The 19,528-nt window shown below is 35.1% G+C and overlaps 1 protein-coding gene across 1 annotated transcript in view; it reads right to left on the reverse strand.

Moving 5' to 3' along the window:
- The window catches only part of KLHDC1 (kelch domain containing 1), a 79,243-nt gene extending 61,005 nt beyond the window's left edge, over positions 1 to 18,238 (reverse strand). The window contains exons 1-4 of the mRNA XM_090271820.1: positions 18,085 to 18,238; positions 1,816 to 1,886; positions 1,235 to 1,352; positions 625 to 743 (exon numbers count right to left, since the gene is read on the reverse strand). Of these exons, the coding sequence (XP_090127946.1) occupies positions 625 to 743; positions 1,235 to 1,352; positions 1,816 to 1,886; positions 18,085 to 18,180 (404 nt within the window). The 5' untranslated portion in view covers positions 18,181 to 18,238. The remainder of the gene's footprint in view (positions 1 to 624; positions 744 to 1,234; positions 1,353 to 1,815; positions 1,887 to 18,084) is intronic.
- Positions 18,239 to 19,528: the final 1,290 nt, after the last annotated feature.

Raw genomic sequence — 19,528 nt, forward strand, 5'->3', positions numbered from 1 at the left:
TAAAACTGCTATTATTATTAGCATCAAAACAAGTTTGGACACTAAAAGGTTGCAGGTTTTATTCTGGTCAGGGCACATACCTAGGCTGCAGGTTGAGTAGGTTGGCGGGCCTACAGAAGACAGCCAATCAGTGCTTTAGGGGCAGCCAACCAATGTTTTTCTCTCACATCAGTGTCTTTCTCTCTCTCTATCTCTTTGTCTCTCTCTCTCTCTCCACAGCCCTGTCCCCTTTCACTCACTAAGGCAATAAAACAGCACATCCTCGAGTGAGGATTTGATTTATTTTTTAAGATTTTATTTATTTATCTACAGAGAGGGGAAAGGGAGGGAGAAAGAGAGGGAGAGAAACACCGATGTGAGAAAAACATCAGTTGGCTGCTTCTCACAGGCCCTCCATCAGGGACCTGGCCCACAACCCAGGCATGTGCCCTGACCAGGAATGGACCCAGTGAGCTTTCAGTTCACAGGCCAGCACTCAACCTATTGAGCCACACCAGCCAGGACCTCAGGTGAGAATTTCAAAAAAAAAGCTTGTAATTATATGTTGAAAAAAATCAGACTCTCAAGTTTTCTTGATTTGGGGCCCATGGAAGTGTAGTTAATGAGATGATTTTGCTGCATTACCTGTCTTTATATACCCAGCAAGAAAGTTTATCACGTGGTGTGGGTGGTTTTCCTTCAAAGTTGGTCATTTTTTCCCAAATGTAGGTTCCATCTCTGGTTCTCAAATTAACAAAATAAAGCTTTTAAAAAAGGAGAACAGCATTAATAGACAGGGCACTTAAAAATTAAATCTATATCTGACAATTATGTGATCCAAAATTAATATTATTTTTTTCTTTTAACAGGTAATACTTTAAACTATGGAGTTAATGAAAATGAAACTGTGTTAGAAACAAAAATGATAGATAAAACATACTGAAGTAGATCTTTTCCCATCAACCTCTTGAAACTATGTGTTAGAAGCAAAAATTATATATAAATATAATGAAATTGATCTTTTCCCATAAACCTCTTGCCCTATAAGTATCAATTTGGTACGTAGTTACTTCTGTAATAGAAAGACATGGAAGAGAAGTACAACTACTGCATTTTCACTCTAAAACCTTACAATCATAAACACAAGATTTTCTACATATATCTTCTTTTTAAAATATTTGTAAACTTGTGAGATGAAGTGATACACTAAATATTACACGTTTTGCTGCACTCCTGAATTGAAAGAAAATATTACTCGATTGCTGTATCCTTTGTCATCATATCCTCCAAAAATGTAGAGCTTTCCATTAATGCAAGCACCGCAACTTCCTGACATGGAGGTAGGGAGTTCTCCTTCCATGAGGTGCATTGTCCTGCAGCAAGAATAACATGGAATTTCATAACTTTCCAGAAAGGCAAATTAAAATTCCCTTTGAACTCCATGAGTCCTTTTTAAGTGAAAATTTTCACTGACAATTATAATTAAAATATAATGGTAGCCAATACTGTAAAAACTCTAAGAAGATCTACAATAAAGGTTTTTCAACTTACCAGAAAATTACAAAATCTTCACGTGTCACTAGAATTGGGAATTAATTACCAGAACAAAACCTTCAGAGATAGCCTTATAATTGTGAGGAATGGTAAAGGACACATGGTGGAGAGAGGAAAGGAGTAGGGGAGAGAAAGAGCCAGAGAGAATAAAGCATTGAAAGAAAATGAAAGGAAATAATAAATGTTGCTGTATGTTATAAGTGGGCTCGTAAATCCCTGAGTCTATGAAAACGTTTATAACACATATTAAGTCTAGACATTCTGCAACTTAAAATTACTTACCACAACCCACTATCAATATCATAGGTCCAAATTTCATCATTAGGCAAATATACTTCATTGTCTTCAATAGACTAAAAACATAGAATACATAAAATTATGTTTATCAAATATAGTAACAATTCAATAGTTCCTTGGGATGGGAAAACTGCAATTAAAATACTGCAAAACACAAAACCATCATAAACAGGCTCAAATGTTTTTTTAATATAAATTAAGTTAGATCAAAAGAGAAAAAGAAAACAGACGTTTTCTAAGAGCAAATGGGCAAACAAAGATTTAGAATACAAAACAGCAAGTATATGAATCTCAAGAAAGAGTCTCAGGACAATTAAACCTTAAAAAAGGATTTTGAGTAAGGGAAAACAGAAAAATCATATTCAGTGTAGAACACTGAAGATTATCAAGCCAAGAAGAAAATGAATATTAAACAAGGGCAATACACTTTGTGTGAAGGGAAGGAATTAAGGAAGGAAATTTTTATAAGGTGTAATTAACAGCACTGTATCAGAAAAAGAATGAAATCTTACCATTTGCGACAGCATGGATGAATTTAAAGTTATTATGCTAAGTGAAATAAGTCAGACAAAGACTTATACCGTATGATTTCACTTATATATGGAATCTAAAGAACAAAATTAATGAACAAACAAAATTAAAAATACAAAGAACAGACTGATGGCTGCCAGAGGAAGGGGAATTGGGAGACTAAGTGAAAAAAGTGAAGGAATTAAGTAATACAAATTGGTAGTTATAGTAACGGGGATGTAAAGTAAAGCATAGGGAATATAGTCATAGTATTCTATAACTATGTATGGTGCTGGGTGGGTACTGAAAATATTGGGGAACACTTTCAAAAGCATATGATTGTCTAACCACTATGCTGCACCCATAAACTAGTAAAAAAATATTAGGAACCGTAATTGAAAAATAAAATTTTAAAAAGATAACTATCAGATGTATTGATTCACAGGCATAGCGTTAGGTGTTTATTATTGGGTTGGCCAAAAAGTTTGTTATTTTTTTTCTGTAAGATGGCTCTAGTAGCATTTAATTGTCTTTAACTTCATTTTGAAACAATTTTGTTAGATTGTATTGTGACAGCTGTCATATCAATGGGCATTTTAAAAAACACTTATCTAAATTGGTGAATTTTTGTGTAGCCTTTTTAGTATTGAAGATGAAAGAAAATAAGTATTTTCAGCATATTACGCTTTATTATTTCAAGAAAGGTAAAAACATACTGGAATGCAAAAAAAGATCTGTGCAGTGTATGGAGAAGGTGCTGTGAGTGATTAAATGAATCAAAATTGGTTTCCGAAGTTTTGTGCTGGAGATTTCTCACTGAACGATGCTCCATGGTTGGGTAGACCAGTTGAAGTTAACAGTGATCAAATCAAGACATAAATTGATAAAAAAAAAAAAAAACTACTCAACATAAGTGAATTTGGAAAAATAGCAGAGTACAAAGTTAATATCCAGAAATTGAAGGCATTTTTGTACATCAACAATAAAATATCAGAGACAGGAACTAGAAAAAAAATCCCATTTACTATAGCAACAAGAAAAATAAAGTACCTAGGGATAAACTTAATCAAAGAGATAAAAGATCTGTACTCAGAAAACTACATAACACTGAAGAGAGAAATTAAGGAAGATACAAATAAATGGAAGCATATACCATGTTCATGAATGGGAGGAAACAACATCATTAAAATGTCCATACTACCCAAAGCAATTTACAGATTCAATGCAATTCCTACTAAAATACCAGTGACATATTTCACAGACCTAGAACAAATACTTCAAAAATTTATATGGAACCAAAAAAAGACCCCAAATAGCCACTGCGATCTTGAGACAGAAGAACACAGTAAGAGGAATCACAATACCTGATACTAAACTATACTACAAGGTCACTGTAATCAAAATAGTCTGGTCCTTGCATAAGAACAGACATATAGATCAATGGAACAGAACAGAGAGCCCAGAAATAAACCCAGGTCTATATGGACAATTAATATTCAACAAAGGAGGAAGGAACATAAAATGGAATGAGAAGAGCCTCTTCAACAAATAGTGCTGGGAGAGCTGGACAGTGATGCACAAAAAAATGAAACTAGACAACCAACTTACACCACACACCAGAATAAATTCAAGATGGATCAAAGACTTAAATGTAAGCCATGACACCATAAAAGTCCTAGAGGAAAACATAGGCAGGAACATTTCAGATATCCCACGTAGCAATATTTTCACTGATATATTTCCTAAGGCAAAGGAAATAAAGGAAAGAATAAACAAATGGGACTACATCAAACAAAAGAGTTTCTGCTCAGCAAGAGAAAACATCAGCAAGATGAAAAGGGAACCAACCATAAGGGAAAACATATTTGCCAATGATACCTCAGACAAGAGATTGATCTCCAAAATATATAAAGAACTTACACATCTCAACACCAAGAAGACAGACAGCCCAATTAAAAAATGGGCAAAAGACCTGAACAAACACTTCTCCAAAGAGGACATACAGAGGGTCCATAGGCATATGAAAGAATGCTCAACATCACTAGCTATCAGAGAGATGCAAATCATCAACAAATCAACGAACACCAAGTGCTGGCGAGGATGTGGAGAAAAGGAAACCCTAGTACACAGTTGGTGGGAATACAGACTGGTGCAGCCACTATGGAAAACACTATGGAATTTCCTCAAAAAACAAAAATGGAACTGCCTTTTGAACCAGCAATTCCATTGCTAGGATTATACCCAAAGAATCCTGAAATCTCAGTTTAGAAGAACTTTTGCAGCCCTATGTTCACAGAAGTGCTATTTACAATAGCCAAGTGCTGGAAACAGCCTAAGTGCCCACCTGTAGATGAGTGGATCAAAAAACTGTGGTACATTTACACAATGGAATACTATGCAGCAAAGAAAGAAGGAACTCCTGCCATTTGCGATAACATAAATGGAATAGAGAGAATTATGCTTAGCTAAATAAGCCAGGCAACAAAAAACAAATACCATATGATATCACCTAATACAGGAGACTAATGAAAAAACAAACAAATGAGCAATATAGAACCAGAGGCGTATAAACAAGGGACAGACTAACAGTTACAGGGGCGGGGAGGGAGGAAAAGGAGGTAAGTAGGGGAAGGGTTTAGTAGAGGAACTGGTATAAATAAATAAACCATGGGCATGTACAATGAAGTGGGGATTGACTGTGGGAAAATGGGTGGGCTGGGTGGGGGGTAGACAATGGGGGAAAAAGTGGGACAACTGTAACAGAAAAACAATTAAAAAAAAAAAGACATTGAGAACAGTTAATGTTATACCACACAGGAGAGAGCCTACATACTCAAAATATCCAAATCAATAAATTTATTGGTGAAAATAAAAAATGTGTATTTTATGGAAAAAACTAAATGAACTTTTTGGCCAACCCAATAATACATATAGACTTTAAGGCTCAAGATAAATTTAACTAGTCCATATGATAACTCTGAACAATCTCTAAAGAAGCTGATAACATAAAGAGAATAGTGCATTCTGACATTTATGATGAGAGAGAACAGACTAACAATTTCACTTATATTAAGTAAAGAATTTAGGGGTTGAAACAAATCCTTACATAAATCTGTCATAATTTCTTAGGATAATTCAAAAGTAGCCAAATGTAAAAGATAACAGTTTAAGAATTCCTAACATTGTTTAATGCATAAATTATTGACATTCTAAGTAGATTTAGCTAATTTTTCATTGCTATGTTAAATTTTAGAAATAGTATCTTCATTACTAGGTATCTCTCCTGCCCACTCCCATTACATCCATCCATCTCTCTCTCTCTCTCTCTCTCTCTCTCTCTCTCTCTCTCTCTCTCTCTCTCTCCCTCTCTCCCTCTCTCTCTCTCTCTCTCTCTCTCTCTCTCTCTCTCTCTCTCTCTCTCTCTCTCTCTCACACACACACACACACACACACACACACACACACACAGCAGAAAACCATTTTATTAATTACAAGGCAACTTTGGTTTGTGTCTCACTGAGGAAGCCATATCTGATGGCTAAGTAAAAAAATAATTTGAAAAAAGAAAGTTAATTATATGAGTCTAAAGTTTAACCACATCAGGCTCTAGCTTTGTGTGTACACCTTTATAATAAAAATATTCCAAAAATGGATTCTGTCGTTACTCTGCTTAAGTCCCTTCAATACTTTCCTGGTACTCTCAGGATAGTCTAAAATTCTTATGATTCTGTACTATTTGGTACCTGCTATACCTCCAAAGTTCATCTTTTCTTTCATTCATTATGCTCTGATCTTCTTTCAATTCCTAAGCCTCTGTAAGTTCCTTGCTACAATAGGATCTTCAACTATGCTCTTCTCTCTTGGAATGCTTCCCAGAATTGTCTGGCTAACTAATTCATTCTTTGGGAACATCTTAAATGTCCCTTCTCTGCTATCTCAAAATAGGATTAAAAAACTAAGTTCCCCATTAAATGCTCTCATACAGTCCCGTACTTCCCCTCCGAAGTCATTTGTCTGAATCACATCCACCCACCACCACTGCTAATCTGTGAGATTCATGAGTGCACGGGTCATGTTTACATTGTTATAATTTGGTTCCTAGAGCCTAGCACAGTGTCTGACACATAAAGGCAAATGGAATATTTATTGATCAAGTGAGTGAATGGGTAAGTGAATGATGCCTGTTTAGTTAAACTGACTACATGTCCTGATTATAAAGAGAAGTCCCTTTCACTAACCTCTAAAAGGTGTGGTACAAACAGTCTGATACTGGAAAGAACAGACATATAGGTCAATGGAACAGAATAGAGAGCACAGAAATAAACCCAGGTCTCTATGGTCAACTAATATTTGACAAAGGGGGCACGAGCATTCAATGTAGTAAAGAGTCTCTTCATTAAATGGTGTGGAGAGAACTGGATGGATACATGCAAAAAATAAAAAAATGAAACTAGACCACCAACTTACACCACACACCAGGATAAACTAAAAATGGATAAAAGACTTAAATATAAGTCATGATACCATAAAAATCCTAGCAGAAAACACAGGCAGTAAAATTTCAGATATCCCACATAGCAATATTTTTGATGATATATCTCGCAAGGCAAGGAAAATAAAGGAAAAAAATAAACAAATGTGACTACATCAAGTTAAAAAATTTCTGCACAGAACCCATCATCAAAATGAGAACAGAACCAACTGTACAGGAGAATGTAGTTGCCAATGATACCTCAGACAAGGGTCTAGTCTACAAAATATATAAAGAACTCATGTGACTTAACACTAGAAAGACAAACAATCCAAAGTAATAAATGGGCAGAGGACCTGAACAGATACTTCTCCAAGGGGGCCATATGAAAAGATGCTCAACATCACTAGCCATCAGAGAGATGTAAATTAAAACTTCAATAAGATATCACCTCATACCTGCCAAAATGGCTATCATTGATAAATCAACAAACGACAAGTGTTAATGAGGATGTGGAGAATAGGGAACCGTAGTACACTGTTCGTGGGACTGGTGCAGCTACTGTGGAAAACAGTATGGAATCAAAAAATTAAAAATGCAACTGATTTTTGACCCAGCAATTCCACTGCTGGGAATATACCCTAAGAATCCCAAAACACCAATTGAAAAGAACTTATGTACTCCTATGTTCATAACAACGTTATTTACAATAGTCAAGATTTGGAAACAGTGCCTAAGTGCCCATCAGTAGATGAGTGAATTAAAAAACTGTGGTACATTTACACAGTGGAATACTATGCAGCAGAACAAAAAAGAAGGAATTCCTACCTTTTGCAACAGCATGGATGGAACTGGATACTATTATGTTAAGTGAAATAAATCAGCTGGTGAAAGACAAATAACACATGATCTCACTTATGAGAGGAATCTAATAAACAAAATAAATAATGAGCAAAACAGAACCAGAGACAATAGAATCATAGAACAGACCGACATCTGTAACAGGGAGGAGGGAGGTGGGGCCTGTTTGAAAGAAGGTGAAGGGATTAGTCAAAGAACAGAAGGATCTATAGACATGGACAATGGTGTGGGGATTGATTATGGAAACGGGGGACTAGCTGGATGGAGGGAGGCAAAGAAGGAAAACTGAATAACTGTAATACCATTAACAATAAAACATTTAAAAAATAATAAAACCCAAACCAAATTTTAAAAAGGGCAGTACAATAACACAAATGAAGCTCAGAACAGAAAAAATTGTACCTACTTCCTTCCCACTTTCTCAGAGATTTCACTCCAAAATTGTCTCTTCTTTTCTACACCGTTTTCCTTCTCTATTAGATCATCTTATGGATATCCAAAAATACCTTGATAACACCCTCTTTTCTATATTTAAAAAGAATCCCAATTCTCTCTTAACTACTTCTATTTCTCTGCTTCCTTCAGAAAAAGCTTCCATACTGAGTTAACTGTGGTGGATGTTTTACCTCTCGTCCTCTCATCACTTCCAATTTATCTAGCTTCTGAGCCTATCACTCCACTAAAATTGCTCTTGTCAAGGTTTTCCTAAAATAAAGTCTTAGTTAACTGATTTACCCAGAAATATAGCCCAGATGGATGCAGTATATAGAAAAGAAGCTAAAAGACACAGAAAAAGAGAAAAACTATGTCTAATCAGCATTATATGAGGATGTAACAGAGAGAATGAGAGTTAGGCACTATTAGAAGAGACAGTTTTTCAAAATTGTTGTAAGTCATTATTCCTTAGAATCTATGAAGTCCTAGAAATCCATAACTAGAAACATCATAGTAAAACTACAGAACATCAAAGAAAAAATATTCTTCAAACTTGCCAGAGATAAGACGAATCACCTTCAAATGAATGGCAACTAATGACTGAATTCTCATTAGTAGAATATAAGACCAAGTAATATTAACAATTGTGTTTAACAAAAGCAACTGCTGACCCAAATTCTACAATCAGTGAAAATATCTTTTAAAAACCAAGGTGAAATAAATAAATTTTCAACAAATTAGAGCTGAGACAGTTGGCCAGTAACAGACCTTTATTAAACAAAGTCTAATAGCTGTATAACTCCAGGCAAAAGAAAATGATCTGAAATGCAGCGAACATGAACATGAAAAAAAGAGTTAAATTTTTTTTGGGGGGGGTGTGTAACTGGGATGGGGGAGGGGTGGAACAGGATAGGACTAACTAGGGAAAGGGGTGACCATACTTAAAACTTTCTGAAGTACTTGAACTCTGTGGGAAGAAGGAAAATTATTAACTTTGAACTTTGTTAAGTACTAATATTTAAATAAATAAACTACTAGATGGCTAGAAATTAATCATATAATTTCTATACAAAGAGAATAAAAAATATAAGCAATCCTCAAAATCAGGAGGAAGTGAAATAGGGACAAAAAGATATGTTAGAATTACATGAAGTGCATATAAACTTAACTCTTCAGATAAAATACACATGTCAGACTGGATAAAAATAAGATCCAACCATTTTCAGGTTATAAGCCACATCTAAGATATAAAGATATACAAAGTTCCCATTAGGAGGCAGAACAAGATATGCCATGCAAATACCAGCCAAAAGAAAGATGGTGTAGCTGTGTTAATATTGGCAAACAGATTTTAAGGCAAACAACATTACTACATATAAAGAGGATCATTACAAGATACTAAAATGTTCAATTAACCAGAAAGATCTGAATTCATATCTACCCAAAAAGGTAGCTTAAAAAATACATATAAAGCAAAAACTGACAGGACCATACGGAGACACGAATAAACCTGCATCAGAGCAGGAGTTTTTAAACCTGTCACAGTAATTGATAGAACAGGAAATAAAATAATCAAAAAGGATATAGGAGACTTAACACAATTAGCAAGTTTGATAAAATGAACATATATAAATATTTCATCCAATAAAAAAACAAAGTGTATGTTTATGATTATTGACCACATGCTTAGTCTTTAAAGCGAGCCTCAACATATTATCAAATACATATAGACCACATTCTCCAAGTACAACACAATCATGTTAGAAATTAATAACAGAAAGCTAACTATAAAAATAGCATATGTTTAGAAATTTAAAATAATTTCCTAAACAACCTATGGGTCAAATAAATAATAATGGAAAATACAAAATACCAGAACTTTAAAATGACAAAATATTAATACTTCTTGCCAAAACTTGAAGAATACAACTAAAGAGATATTAGGAAGAAAACTTATAGCCTAAGATACTTAATTAAAAAATTTTTAAGTCTCAAAAAGAATGAGCTCAGCATCCAACTTCAGAAGTTCAAGAAATAACAGCATAATAAAACTCAAAGAAAGTAGGGAGAAATAAAAAGAATTAGATATTAATTAAATCTTAAAATACAGTAGAAAATATCAAGTAAATCAAAAGTTGGTGTTTCAGCCCTGGCTGGTGTGTCTCAGTGGATTGAGCACTGGCCTGCAAACCAAAGTGCCACGGGTTTAATTCCCAGTCAGAGCATATGCCTGGGTTGTGGGTCAGGTCCCCAGTTGGGGGTGTGCAAGAGGCAACCACACATTGATGTTTCTCTCCCTCTCTCTAAAAATAAATATATAAAATTTTTGGAAAACAAAATTACACATTAAAAAAAAAAAAAACCTAAATAAATCCTAATTGAAAAAAAAATGTTGGTGTTTCAGAAGGCTAATCTACCTCTGATAAGATTATTCAAGAAAAAAAGAAACAACAGGAAGGAGTCATTAAATAATTTTAGAAATGGAAAGGGAACATACTTACAGAAATTAAATAGAGAAGATTATGAGCAATTTAAGTTTATGCCAATAAATTTAAAAGCCTAAATGAAATTGGATAGATTCTTGGGGTGGAGGCAGGAATGAGAAATACTTATCAAGCCTGACTTAAGACAAAATTGAGCCGTTCTATAGCTTTAAATAGATTTAATCGGAGATTTAAAATCCCACCAAGTAAATACCAGGCCCAAATAGCTTTATAGATGAGTTCTTTCAAACATTCAAAGAACAAATAATTCAATCTTACAAAAACTATTCCAGAATATAAAAAGGTTCATTACCCAATCCACTTAATAGATGTAAAAAAATCTTTAAAAAAAATTAGCAGACAGGATCCAGTAATGCACAAAAAGTGGAATATGTTACACTAACTTGTGTTTAATTCAAGGAAAGCAACATTGGTTTAATAATACATATTAGTATAAATCATCACATTAAGGGATTAAAAGAGAAAAAACATTATTATCTCAACGTAATGTAGAAAAATCTCCAAAATTCAACATTCATTTATTGAAAATCAGATAGAAAGGAACTTCCTTAATTTAAGAAAAGGCCATCTACAAACAAACAAAACCCTAAAGCAAATATAATATTTAATGGTTAATAGTTGAAAACAATCCTTCTGATATTAGGAACAAAAAAAATGGCTTATATTAAACATTGTACTTAATTAAGTTCCACCTGTACAGTAAAGAAAGGGAAATAAAAAGGAATAAAGATTAGGATGTAAGAAACAAAACTGTCATCACTTGAAGGTTATATTGCTAACTATACAGCAAATAAAAGAAAATTAACGTATGAATTATGAGAATGTAAATTGAGAAAGCTTGCCAGACTCAAAAGTATTCAAAAGTCTATTGTATTTCAAAACACCAGCAACAATCAGGAAATTTAGTTTTTAAAAAAAAGTAACAACAGAAATATAAAAATATAAACAAAGAATAAACGCAACCAAAAATGTACAAGATCCCCATGAAGACACTATTAAACTTTTTGGAAAGATATAAAAAAGTCCTGAGTAGAGAATTATACTACATATTTGTATTAAAAGACTCAATATCATAACAGGTCTATCTCCCTCAAATCATCTAAAGATTGAATACAGGAATATAAAACCCACTAGGGTTATTTTATTTGACAATCTGATTCTAAAGTATATACAAATAAGGAAGCACTATGGAAAATAATTGGCAATTCCTCTAAAAGTTAAATGTAGAATAACCATCTGACCTAACAATTCCACTCCTAGGTACCCAAAAGAATTGAAAGGGACTCAGATGCTTGTATGCCAGTCTGCAGAGCAGCATTATACACAATACACAAAAGTGGCAACAACCCAAGTGTTTAATAAACAAAAGGTGGTATACATATACCACCTTTGTACAATGTAATCCTATTCAGCCATAAAAAAATATGAAGTTTTGATACATACTACAACATAGGTAAACTTTGAAAATATTACGATAAGTAAAATAAGGCAGACTTTTAAGAAGCAAATATTTCATTTATATGAAATATCTAGAAAAAGGCAAATTCATAAAGACAAAGAAATTAGAAGTTACCAGGAACTGGAAAAGGAAGGAGGGAGAGTTATTATTGCATAATGGACACAGAGTGTCTGTTTGGAGTAATGAGTTTTGCAACCAGCTAGTGGTAATATTGCACAACATTGCAAATGTAATTAGTGCCACTAAATTGCACACTACACTATGGTTAAAACAGCAAATTATATGTTCTATATTATTTTACTACAATAAAAATAGTAAAGAAAATGTATACAAAAGAACAAAAGATCCTGAACAACCAAAATATTCCTGAAGAACAGGGTAGAGTGCGAATACGGCTTTTACTACTCAATATTTAGACTTCAAATAAAACTGTTGGAATTTAGATAATGCGATTCTGTCACAAGAATAAACACAAAGAGCCCTGACTGGTGTGGCTGTTGGTTGCTAAGCAACCAACAAAGCAAAAGGTTGCTAGTTTGATTCCTGGTCAGGGCACATCCTTGGGTTGCAGGTTCAGTTCCTGATTGGGGCACATACAAGAGGCAACCGATCAAGATAACATAAGAACTGGTTATCTTTATCAAAAATATAATAAAACTGGATCCCAATCTCAAACCAAACCAACAAAAAATTCAGATAAAAAAAAGATTTAAAAATCAAAGGCAAAACTAAAAATTGTTTAGAAGACAATATAAAAGACTTCATGATCTCCACATTGGAAAAATTTCTTATGATAAGGAAAGCACAAAGCATTAAGGAAAAGGTTGAAATTACATTAAAATTAACAACTTCCACTGGGCAAAAGACAATCATCAAAAGTACAAAAACAAAACTACAAACTGAGAAGACATATTGAACGCATACAACTATATATTTAAACAATACCTATAAATTGGTAAGAAAAGACAACCCAATAGACAAATGAGCAAAAGGTATAAACCAGCATTTTTACAGCTAACACAAATAGTCCATAAAGTTATGAAAAGACACTCAATTTTATTAGTAATCAGGGAAAGGCAAACAAAACCCACAATGAAATATGCCAGATGGTACCAAATGAGAGCAAAGACGATGGTGGTGGAAGTGTAAATTGATGCAAATATTTTGGCAACAGTGACATTGCCAAGTACGTTTGGAGATGTGTGTACCTAGTGACAAGTATTCCATTCCTTGGTGTATGCCCTAGAGGGTATATGCTCCCTTGTGCATGTATAATAAGAGACATGTTATAATGCTCAGTGTAGCTTTCCTTATAATACTAAAAAAACATAGAAATATTCATCAATAATGGAATGGATAAATTGCAGTAAATTCACACAATAGAATATTATATAGGACAATAGAATATTATATAGGCTAAGTGGGTTGAGTGCCAACCAGCCTGCAAACCAAAGGGTCATGGGTTTCATTCCCAGTCAGGGCACATGCCTGGGCTGCAGGCCAGGTCTCCAGTTGGAGGTTCTCTTTCTCTCTCTCTTCCCCTCTCTCTAAAAATAAATAAATAAATAAAAATTTTTAAAGAATATTATACAGGACATTTATGAAATGAATGAATCCAGCGATGATTTTCAAAATATGTAATAACTGGGCAGCACAGACACTGACCAACCAGATAATAAAAACAGGTACAGCCGTGGAAGTGCACCCCAATGAATACAGCAACATCTGAATCTAGCACATACAATGCAGACTAAAAGAATTGAGTCATCAAAGAAAACACATGCTATGATTCCAAAACCAAATAATAAATTGTTTAGAAATAGATGCATATGTGATAAAACTATAAAGAAAAGAGAGATTAACAAGAAAACAAGATAATGGTATCCTGTAGGGTGGGAGGAGCATTGTAATCAGAAAAGAGAAACAGGAATCTTCTAAGGTACTGACTAGTCCATTTCTTAATCTGGAAGTTAAACATGTTTACCTTTAAATGATACTCATTTTACAAATTCTTTTGTACGTATACTTCAAATTTTAAAATTAAGAAAATAAAATCTTAAGAAATGAATATTAAAGCACTCACAGAATCAGGGAGGCTGGAGAAGCAGCCTCTGATCTATGTAAGGAGGAGCAAGTTCTGAAACCATGCCAAAATACAGGTCTGGTGAGCACCACACTGCAGTTTGCAGCAACACCTTTTAGGCCTGGGACCTTGAACATCCTACAAGCTATTGCTGGGTAAGAATACTCTTCAGGTCCTGACTTTTATATCTTTACTCCTGAGTCCAAATTTATTAGATTCATCTAGCAAGAGTCCAAGCCACATGCCCACAACCTAGGTGCAAGTGAGGTTAGAAAAGCAAATAACTGGCACTTGGGTTCTTTTAATTGGGCACCTACTATACCCCATTCTAGACACTACGGTTACAACAGGGAACAAAATTCCTATCTTTATAGAATTTACACCCTACGGGGGTAGGTAGGAGGTAGTCAGACAACTGAAATGAATACCCCAACAAGACTCACTCAGTGGGAGATAGTACAAATAGAGGAAGGAGGTTCAAATACTAGGCATCTAAAGAGAATAAATGTCTTCCACATGACATGGATGGTTTATGTGACCATCTATGAATATATAAAATGGAACCATTAAAGAGAATACACACTCAAAGCTTTTACTATACCTTGCTAAATTTCTCCTTAAAAAAGTTACACAAATTTATACTCTTGTTACCAGTGTATGAGGAATTCATTTCCCCATGCTCTTTCAAAAATTCTTTTTAATATTTGCAAATTGGAGAAGAAAAATATTTGCTATTTTCAACTGGGTTTCTTTGATTCACATTATATTTGTATTCTTTCTTGTGTAAATTATGCATATTCATTGCTCACTTTTCAATGGAGATATTAATCTTTATTTTCACTGGAACTTTACCATATATGTTGCAAATACTTTCCCCAGTTTGTCATTTGCCTTCTCACTTTATAGTGAGAGTTACTGAATTCAAAAGTTACTATTTAGCCCTGGCTGGTGTGGCTCAGTGGATTGAGTGCCGGCCTGAGAGCCAAAGGGTCACAGGTTTGATTCCCAGTCAGGGCACATGACTGAGTTTCAGGCCAGGTCCCTAGTTGGGGATGCGCAGGAGGCAACCACACATTGATGTTTCTCTCTCTCTTTCTCTCTCCCTTCACCTCTCTCTAAAAATAAATAAAATCTTAAAAAAAAAAAAAAGTTACTATTTAAAAAATACAGTATACTTTTTATTAAGTTTGATCTACCAATGTTTTTTATAGTTCTCCCCAATTCAATTTTTCTTTTTCCAACTCAAGGTTTTTACAAGCATCACATCTTTTCTTCTGCTTTAGTATAGTTTAATTTTTCTACATTTAATTCTTCAATACTAAGGCTCTACTATCATTTTCCTCCAGCTATTCCTGGACCATTTATTGAATAAGTGATTGTTTTTCCAGATTTGAAATGCTACCTTTTAAATACAAAATAGTCTGTATGCTTGGCTGCTAATGTAATTTCTTTTCCATTCCCTCATGTTCTCTCAACCTGCATCAGGACTGCTGATTTAATTATTATTATAGTATTGTGATACGTTTTAATATCTGGCACTGTAAGCCTCCCACTTGCATTCTTGTCAAATATTTCCTGAATTGATCCATCTTGCCTTTAAGTCCATATCCAAAACAAAAATATTATTAAAGCATATTTATGCAGATATTTACTGTAAAAGTATTTACAGCAAAATGTATTAATGTCAATTGTACTGCAGATATAAAACTGTTCATGATTAAGCCTTAAGAGCAAAGCATGTCATCTACAAACATGCTAAAACATGGCTTTTCCTCCAAAATTTGGGAAAACTAGTCACAATTTTTAAATGTTCCTAGTAGCATCACTAAAGTTTGTATGAGTTTCAGTAATGTGGAAAGGATATGGGAAAACTAAGAGTAAAGAATATTCTGGCACTGATTAAAATGTACTACTTACTTTTTCCAACATTGGCACTCTTACCTTTCAAATTAGGGCTGTTGTGAGATACAATGTCCTACAGAATATGTTTGACAATAGAGTAATAAGTAATTTAGCCATTCAGAAGTTTTAGAATATATGCCAATTTTAACAAATATGAAGAATTGTGATTGAAATATACAATCTGGAATCACCTGATCATTATTCATAACAACTGACTACTGGTTTGGGTTACTTTCAGATTCCAGGTCCTTTTAGCTATCTTCTGTTCAAAAGGATCTGAATAAAACAATTTTTTGGAAGAATTCTTTTTCCCATGATATGTTGTACCTTCTTTTTGGCCTCCCACTTTCTCTTTCCTTGCACTTATGCTTTAGAGAGATTTTAACTACTGGTAATCACTGGAATTTAAAAAGTAATATTCTCAGTCTGAATCTGGGTAGTACTTTCCAGGGTGGTTCTTACAGCACACTACTCATTGGATCAGTAAGTAGCAGGAAAAGAAGTATTTTTATTCACTGACTGACACCAAAAGACCTGGAATTTTATCAATTATACAATTTTCAAGATTAAAATGACATATAAAAAATTCAGACATTTCATTTATGGGCCTAAAAGAAATCTATACTGTCACCAGATATAAGATAATAAACACTATTATTTTAAGTGAATTTTCACTTAACTTTTTACAAATATTAAGAATCAAGAGCAGATGAAGATTGACACCTCCAGACCTTCAAATGGCAAAGAGCAAAAACAATCAAAATATTTCTTTGCATAAAACCACCATTATGTCTAGACTACTTTTTTATCAAGAACAAATGGTGGAAATATTAGACATTAAAAACACATAGTAACCTAATTTATGTTAGCTTATCATGGAAGAAAATAGCCTGTGGGAATTCAATATATCTAGTTGGAATTTGCTACCCTTGAGGTCAAATGGCCATTCAAGTTATTCATTCTCTTTGACTCATCATTATTATTTTTTAAATGGAGTATTACTTACCTTACATATGATTAGGGATATGAGAGTTCCTAGTACATACCAGGCATAGTAGTCACTCAAGGACTGGTTCTAATTTTCTTATCCTGATACTGCACCAAATTAAAAATAAACACACAAACAAAAAAAGCAAAAACCAACTTGGATCTGAGAATCATTTAACGTAGATAGTATGTACTTTATTTCGGTGAGTGAGTCAGTCATGTTACATCTGTCACATAATAGTATGAAGACAGAAAATGTAGGTTCTACTTCCAGTAGAACTTCCAAATGGCTCGCTTTAAAAAGAAAAAAAAAAAATCTGTAAAGGGCTGGCATATGTTCCTGAACTGTTTTCCAGCTTTAGAATCCTTGATTCTATAATCCAATGGCTATAGAAACAAAACAAATACATTCCATCCTCTATTGTAATAAGAAATTTTAAGCATATTCTTTAATACATTGTTGCTAAATAAATGGGTCTATTCTGATATTTGAAAAAAAAATTTCTAATTACCCATTTGGCAACAATGAAATTTCCAAGTAAATTTGAAGATGTGTGTACCAAGTGACATAGCATTCCATTCCTTGGTATATGTATATGCCCTAGTAGAGTGTACGTGTCCTTGGTAAATGAATGCCACTAAAAATTGCTTAGGAATATTTAAATGCTTCGGTGATGTCCAGTTTTTTTTTATTTCCAATTGCGCCGTGGCGATAAAGAACTATTTACAAAATAATATAGCACGGCGTCCTTGGTGTACTTTTGAGTCTTCGTAAGCATTTAAAGATCACTAATCCCGCAGTAACTGATTTAGTGTTGGGCAAGCCCGGTTACGGGGCAGCAGCGAGGTGGGCAGGAAAACTGGGAATGGGAAGGGCCCCGGAACCTGCTTTGAAGGCTTTCATAGCGGAAGCAACAGCGGGGTGCCTTCCAGCCTCGGCGCGGCCGGGAGAGCGGCCTACAGCGCAGGGGCCGCGTGTGGGCGGGCGAGAGGCCGGGCGGGCTCCCGGCACTAGTCCGCCCCGTCCCGCCTCTTCCCTTACCACGTAGCCCCCCCACACGTAGAGGAAGTTTCCGTCCACCACAGCGCAGTGGCCGCTGCGTTCCTCGGCCACGCAGAACACCTGCGAGTCCTCCATCCGCGCCGCCGCTGGGCCCAGCCGCTCAGCACGCCGCAGCCCTTGCCCACGGAGATGCCTCTTCTCCTGCCCGGCTCCTCCACGCACGAACGGAACGCGTCGAGGGTCGAGATTGGAGGAAGGCGCAAGCAGTGCGTCTGCGCTGTCCTGCAGCCACGGGAGGGGCCGCGCCTAATGCGGCGACGCGTGTTAGAAATGCCCTGGGTCTGAGTAGTGAGGGGGGTGCCTGGGCTCTGCGGACCCCCGCTACCAGCTGATTCCATGTCACTGGGATTGTGTTACTTTGTTAGTACAGCCTAATTGTATCGTATTCACTGGGTAAATGGACTTATGGTCCATGGGAGCTGATGTAGCTGTGACATAAGTAAGCGTATTAATAAATATTTTGTGTTGACCTTTTCCACTCAACCCCCAGCAGAGATGGTTATCCCAAGAAGCGTGTTTGTGTGTGTGCGCGTGCCCTGGCCTGGTCGCCCAGTCGATTAGAGCATTGTCCAAACGTTGCAGCTTCCATCTCTTGTCCCGGCATATACAAGAAGCAGCCAATGAATAACTGTAACAACAAATCAATGTTTCTTTCTCTGTTTCTCTGTCTCTCTTTCTCTCTCAAATCAATAAATTTAAAAAAGAAAAGTGTGTGTGTTCTTAGACTTTTTTTCTTAATTAGGAATTTTCTAAAGCATACCATCAAACGAGGCGTGGAGATCAAATCCTGTCCACCACCTAATTTTGTAGGGCTCACAAATCTAGAACATTTTAGATTTTTGAATGCTTGAAAAAAAATCTAAAGGATATTTTGTAACTCATGAAAATGATATGAATTCAAACTTTAAGATCTTTACATAAAGTTTTATTGGCACACAGCCACCCTAATTCTCTTATGTATTGTCCATGGCTACTTTTACGCCACAACAACAGAGTTGAGTATGCAGAGGTGAGGAGGTGCAACCAAGACCATACAACTCACACTGCTGAAAACAATTACTCTGTGGCCCCCTGCACAAAAAGTTGGCTAACCCTTGTTATAAAATGATGTTACCAAAGTAAAACTAAGGCAAGGAGGAAAGGTCATAATTCTACCAGTGCCTGTAAATGCACTTGTCCAATGCCACTCTTCGAAGAGGTTGTGACTGCCCACCACTCAGAACAAGTTAATTCATTCATTTATTCACTATGCATTTATTAAGTGCTTGCTTGCTATAGATAGTTCATGCTGTGGCTATTTTAGACTGGAATATTTGTTGATTAAATAAATGGTGAAAAAGTGAATTTTAAAATGCATGAGACATAGATCTACTACAGGGGCTGACATAGTTATATAGAGGCTTTAAAGTCCAGATATTGGGAA

The sequence above is a fragment of the Furipterus horrens genome, unplaced genomic scaffold, assembly GCF_987537825.1.
Source record: "Furipterus horrens unplaced genomic scaffold, mFurHor1.1.pri manual_scaffold_3, whole genome shotgun sequence".
NCBI classification, from domain to species: domain Eukaryota; kingdom Metazoa; phylum Chordata; class Mammalia; order Chiroptera; family Furipteridae; genus Furipterus; species Furipterus horrens.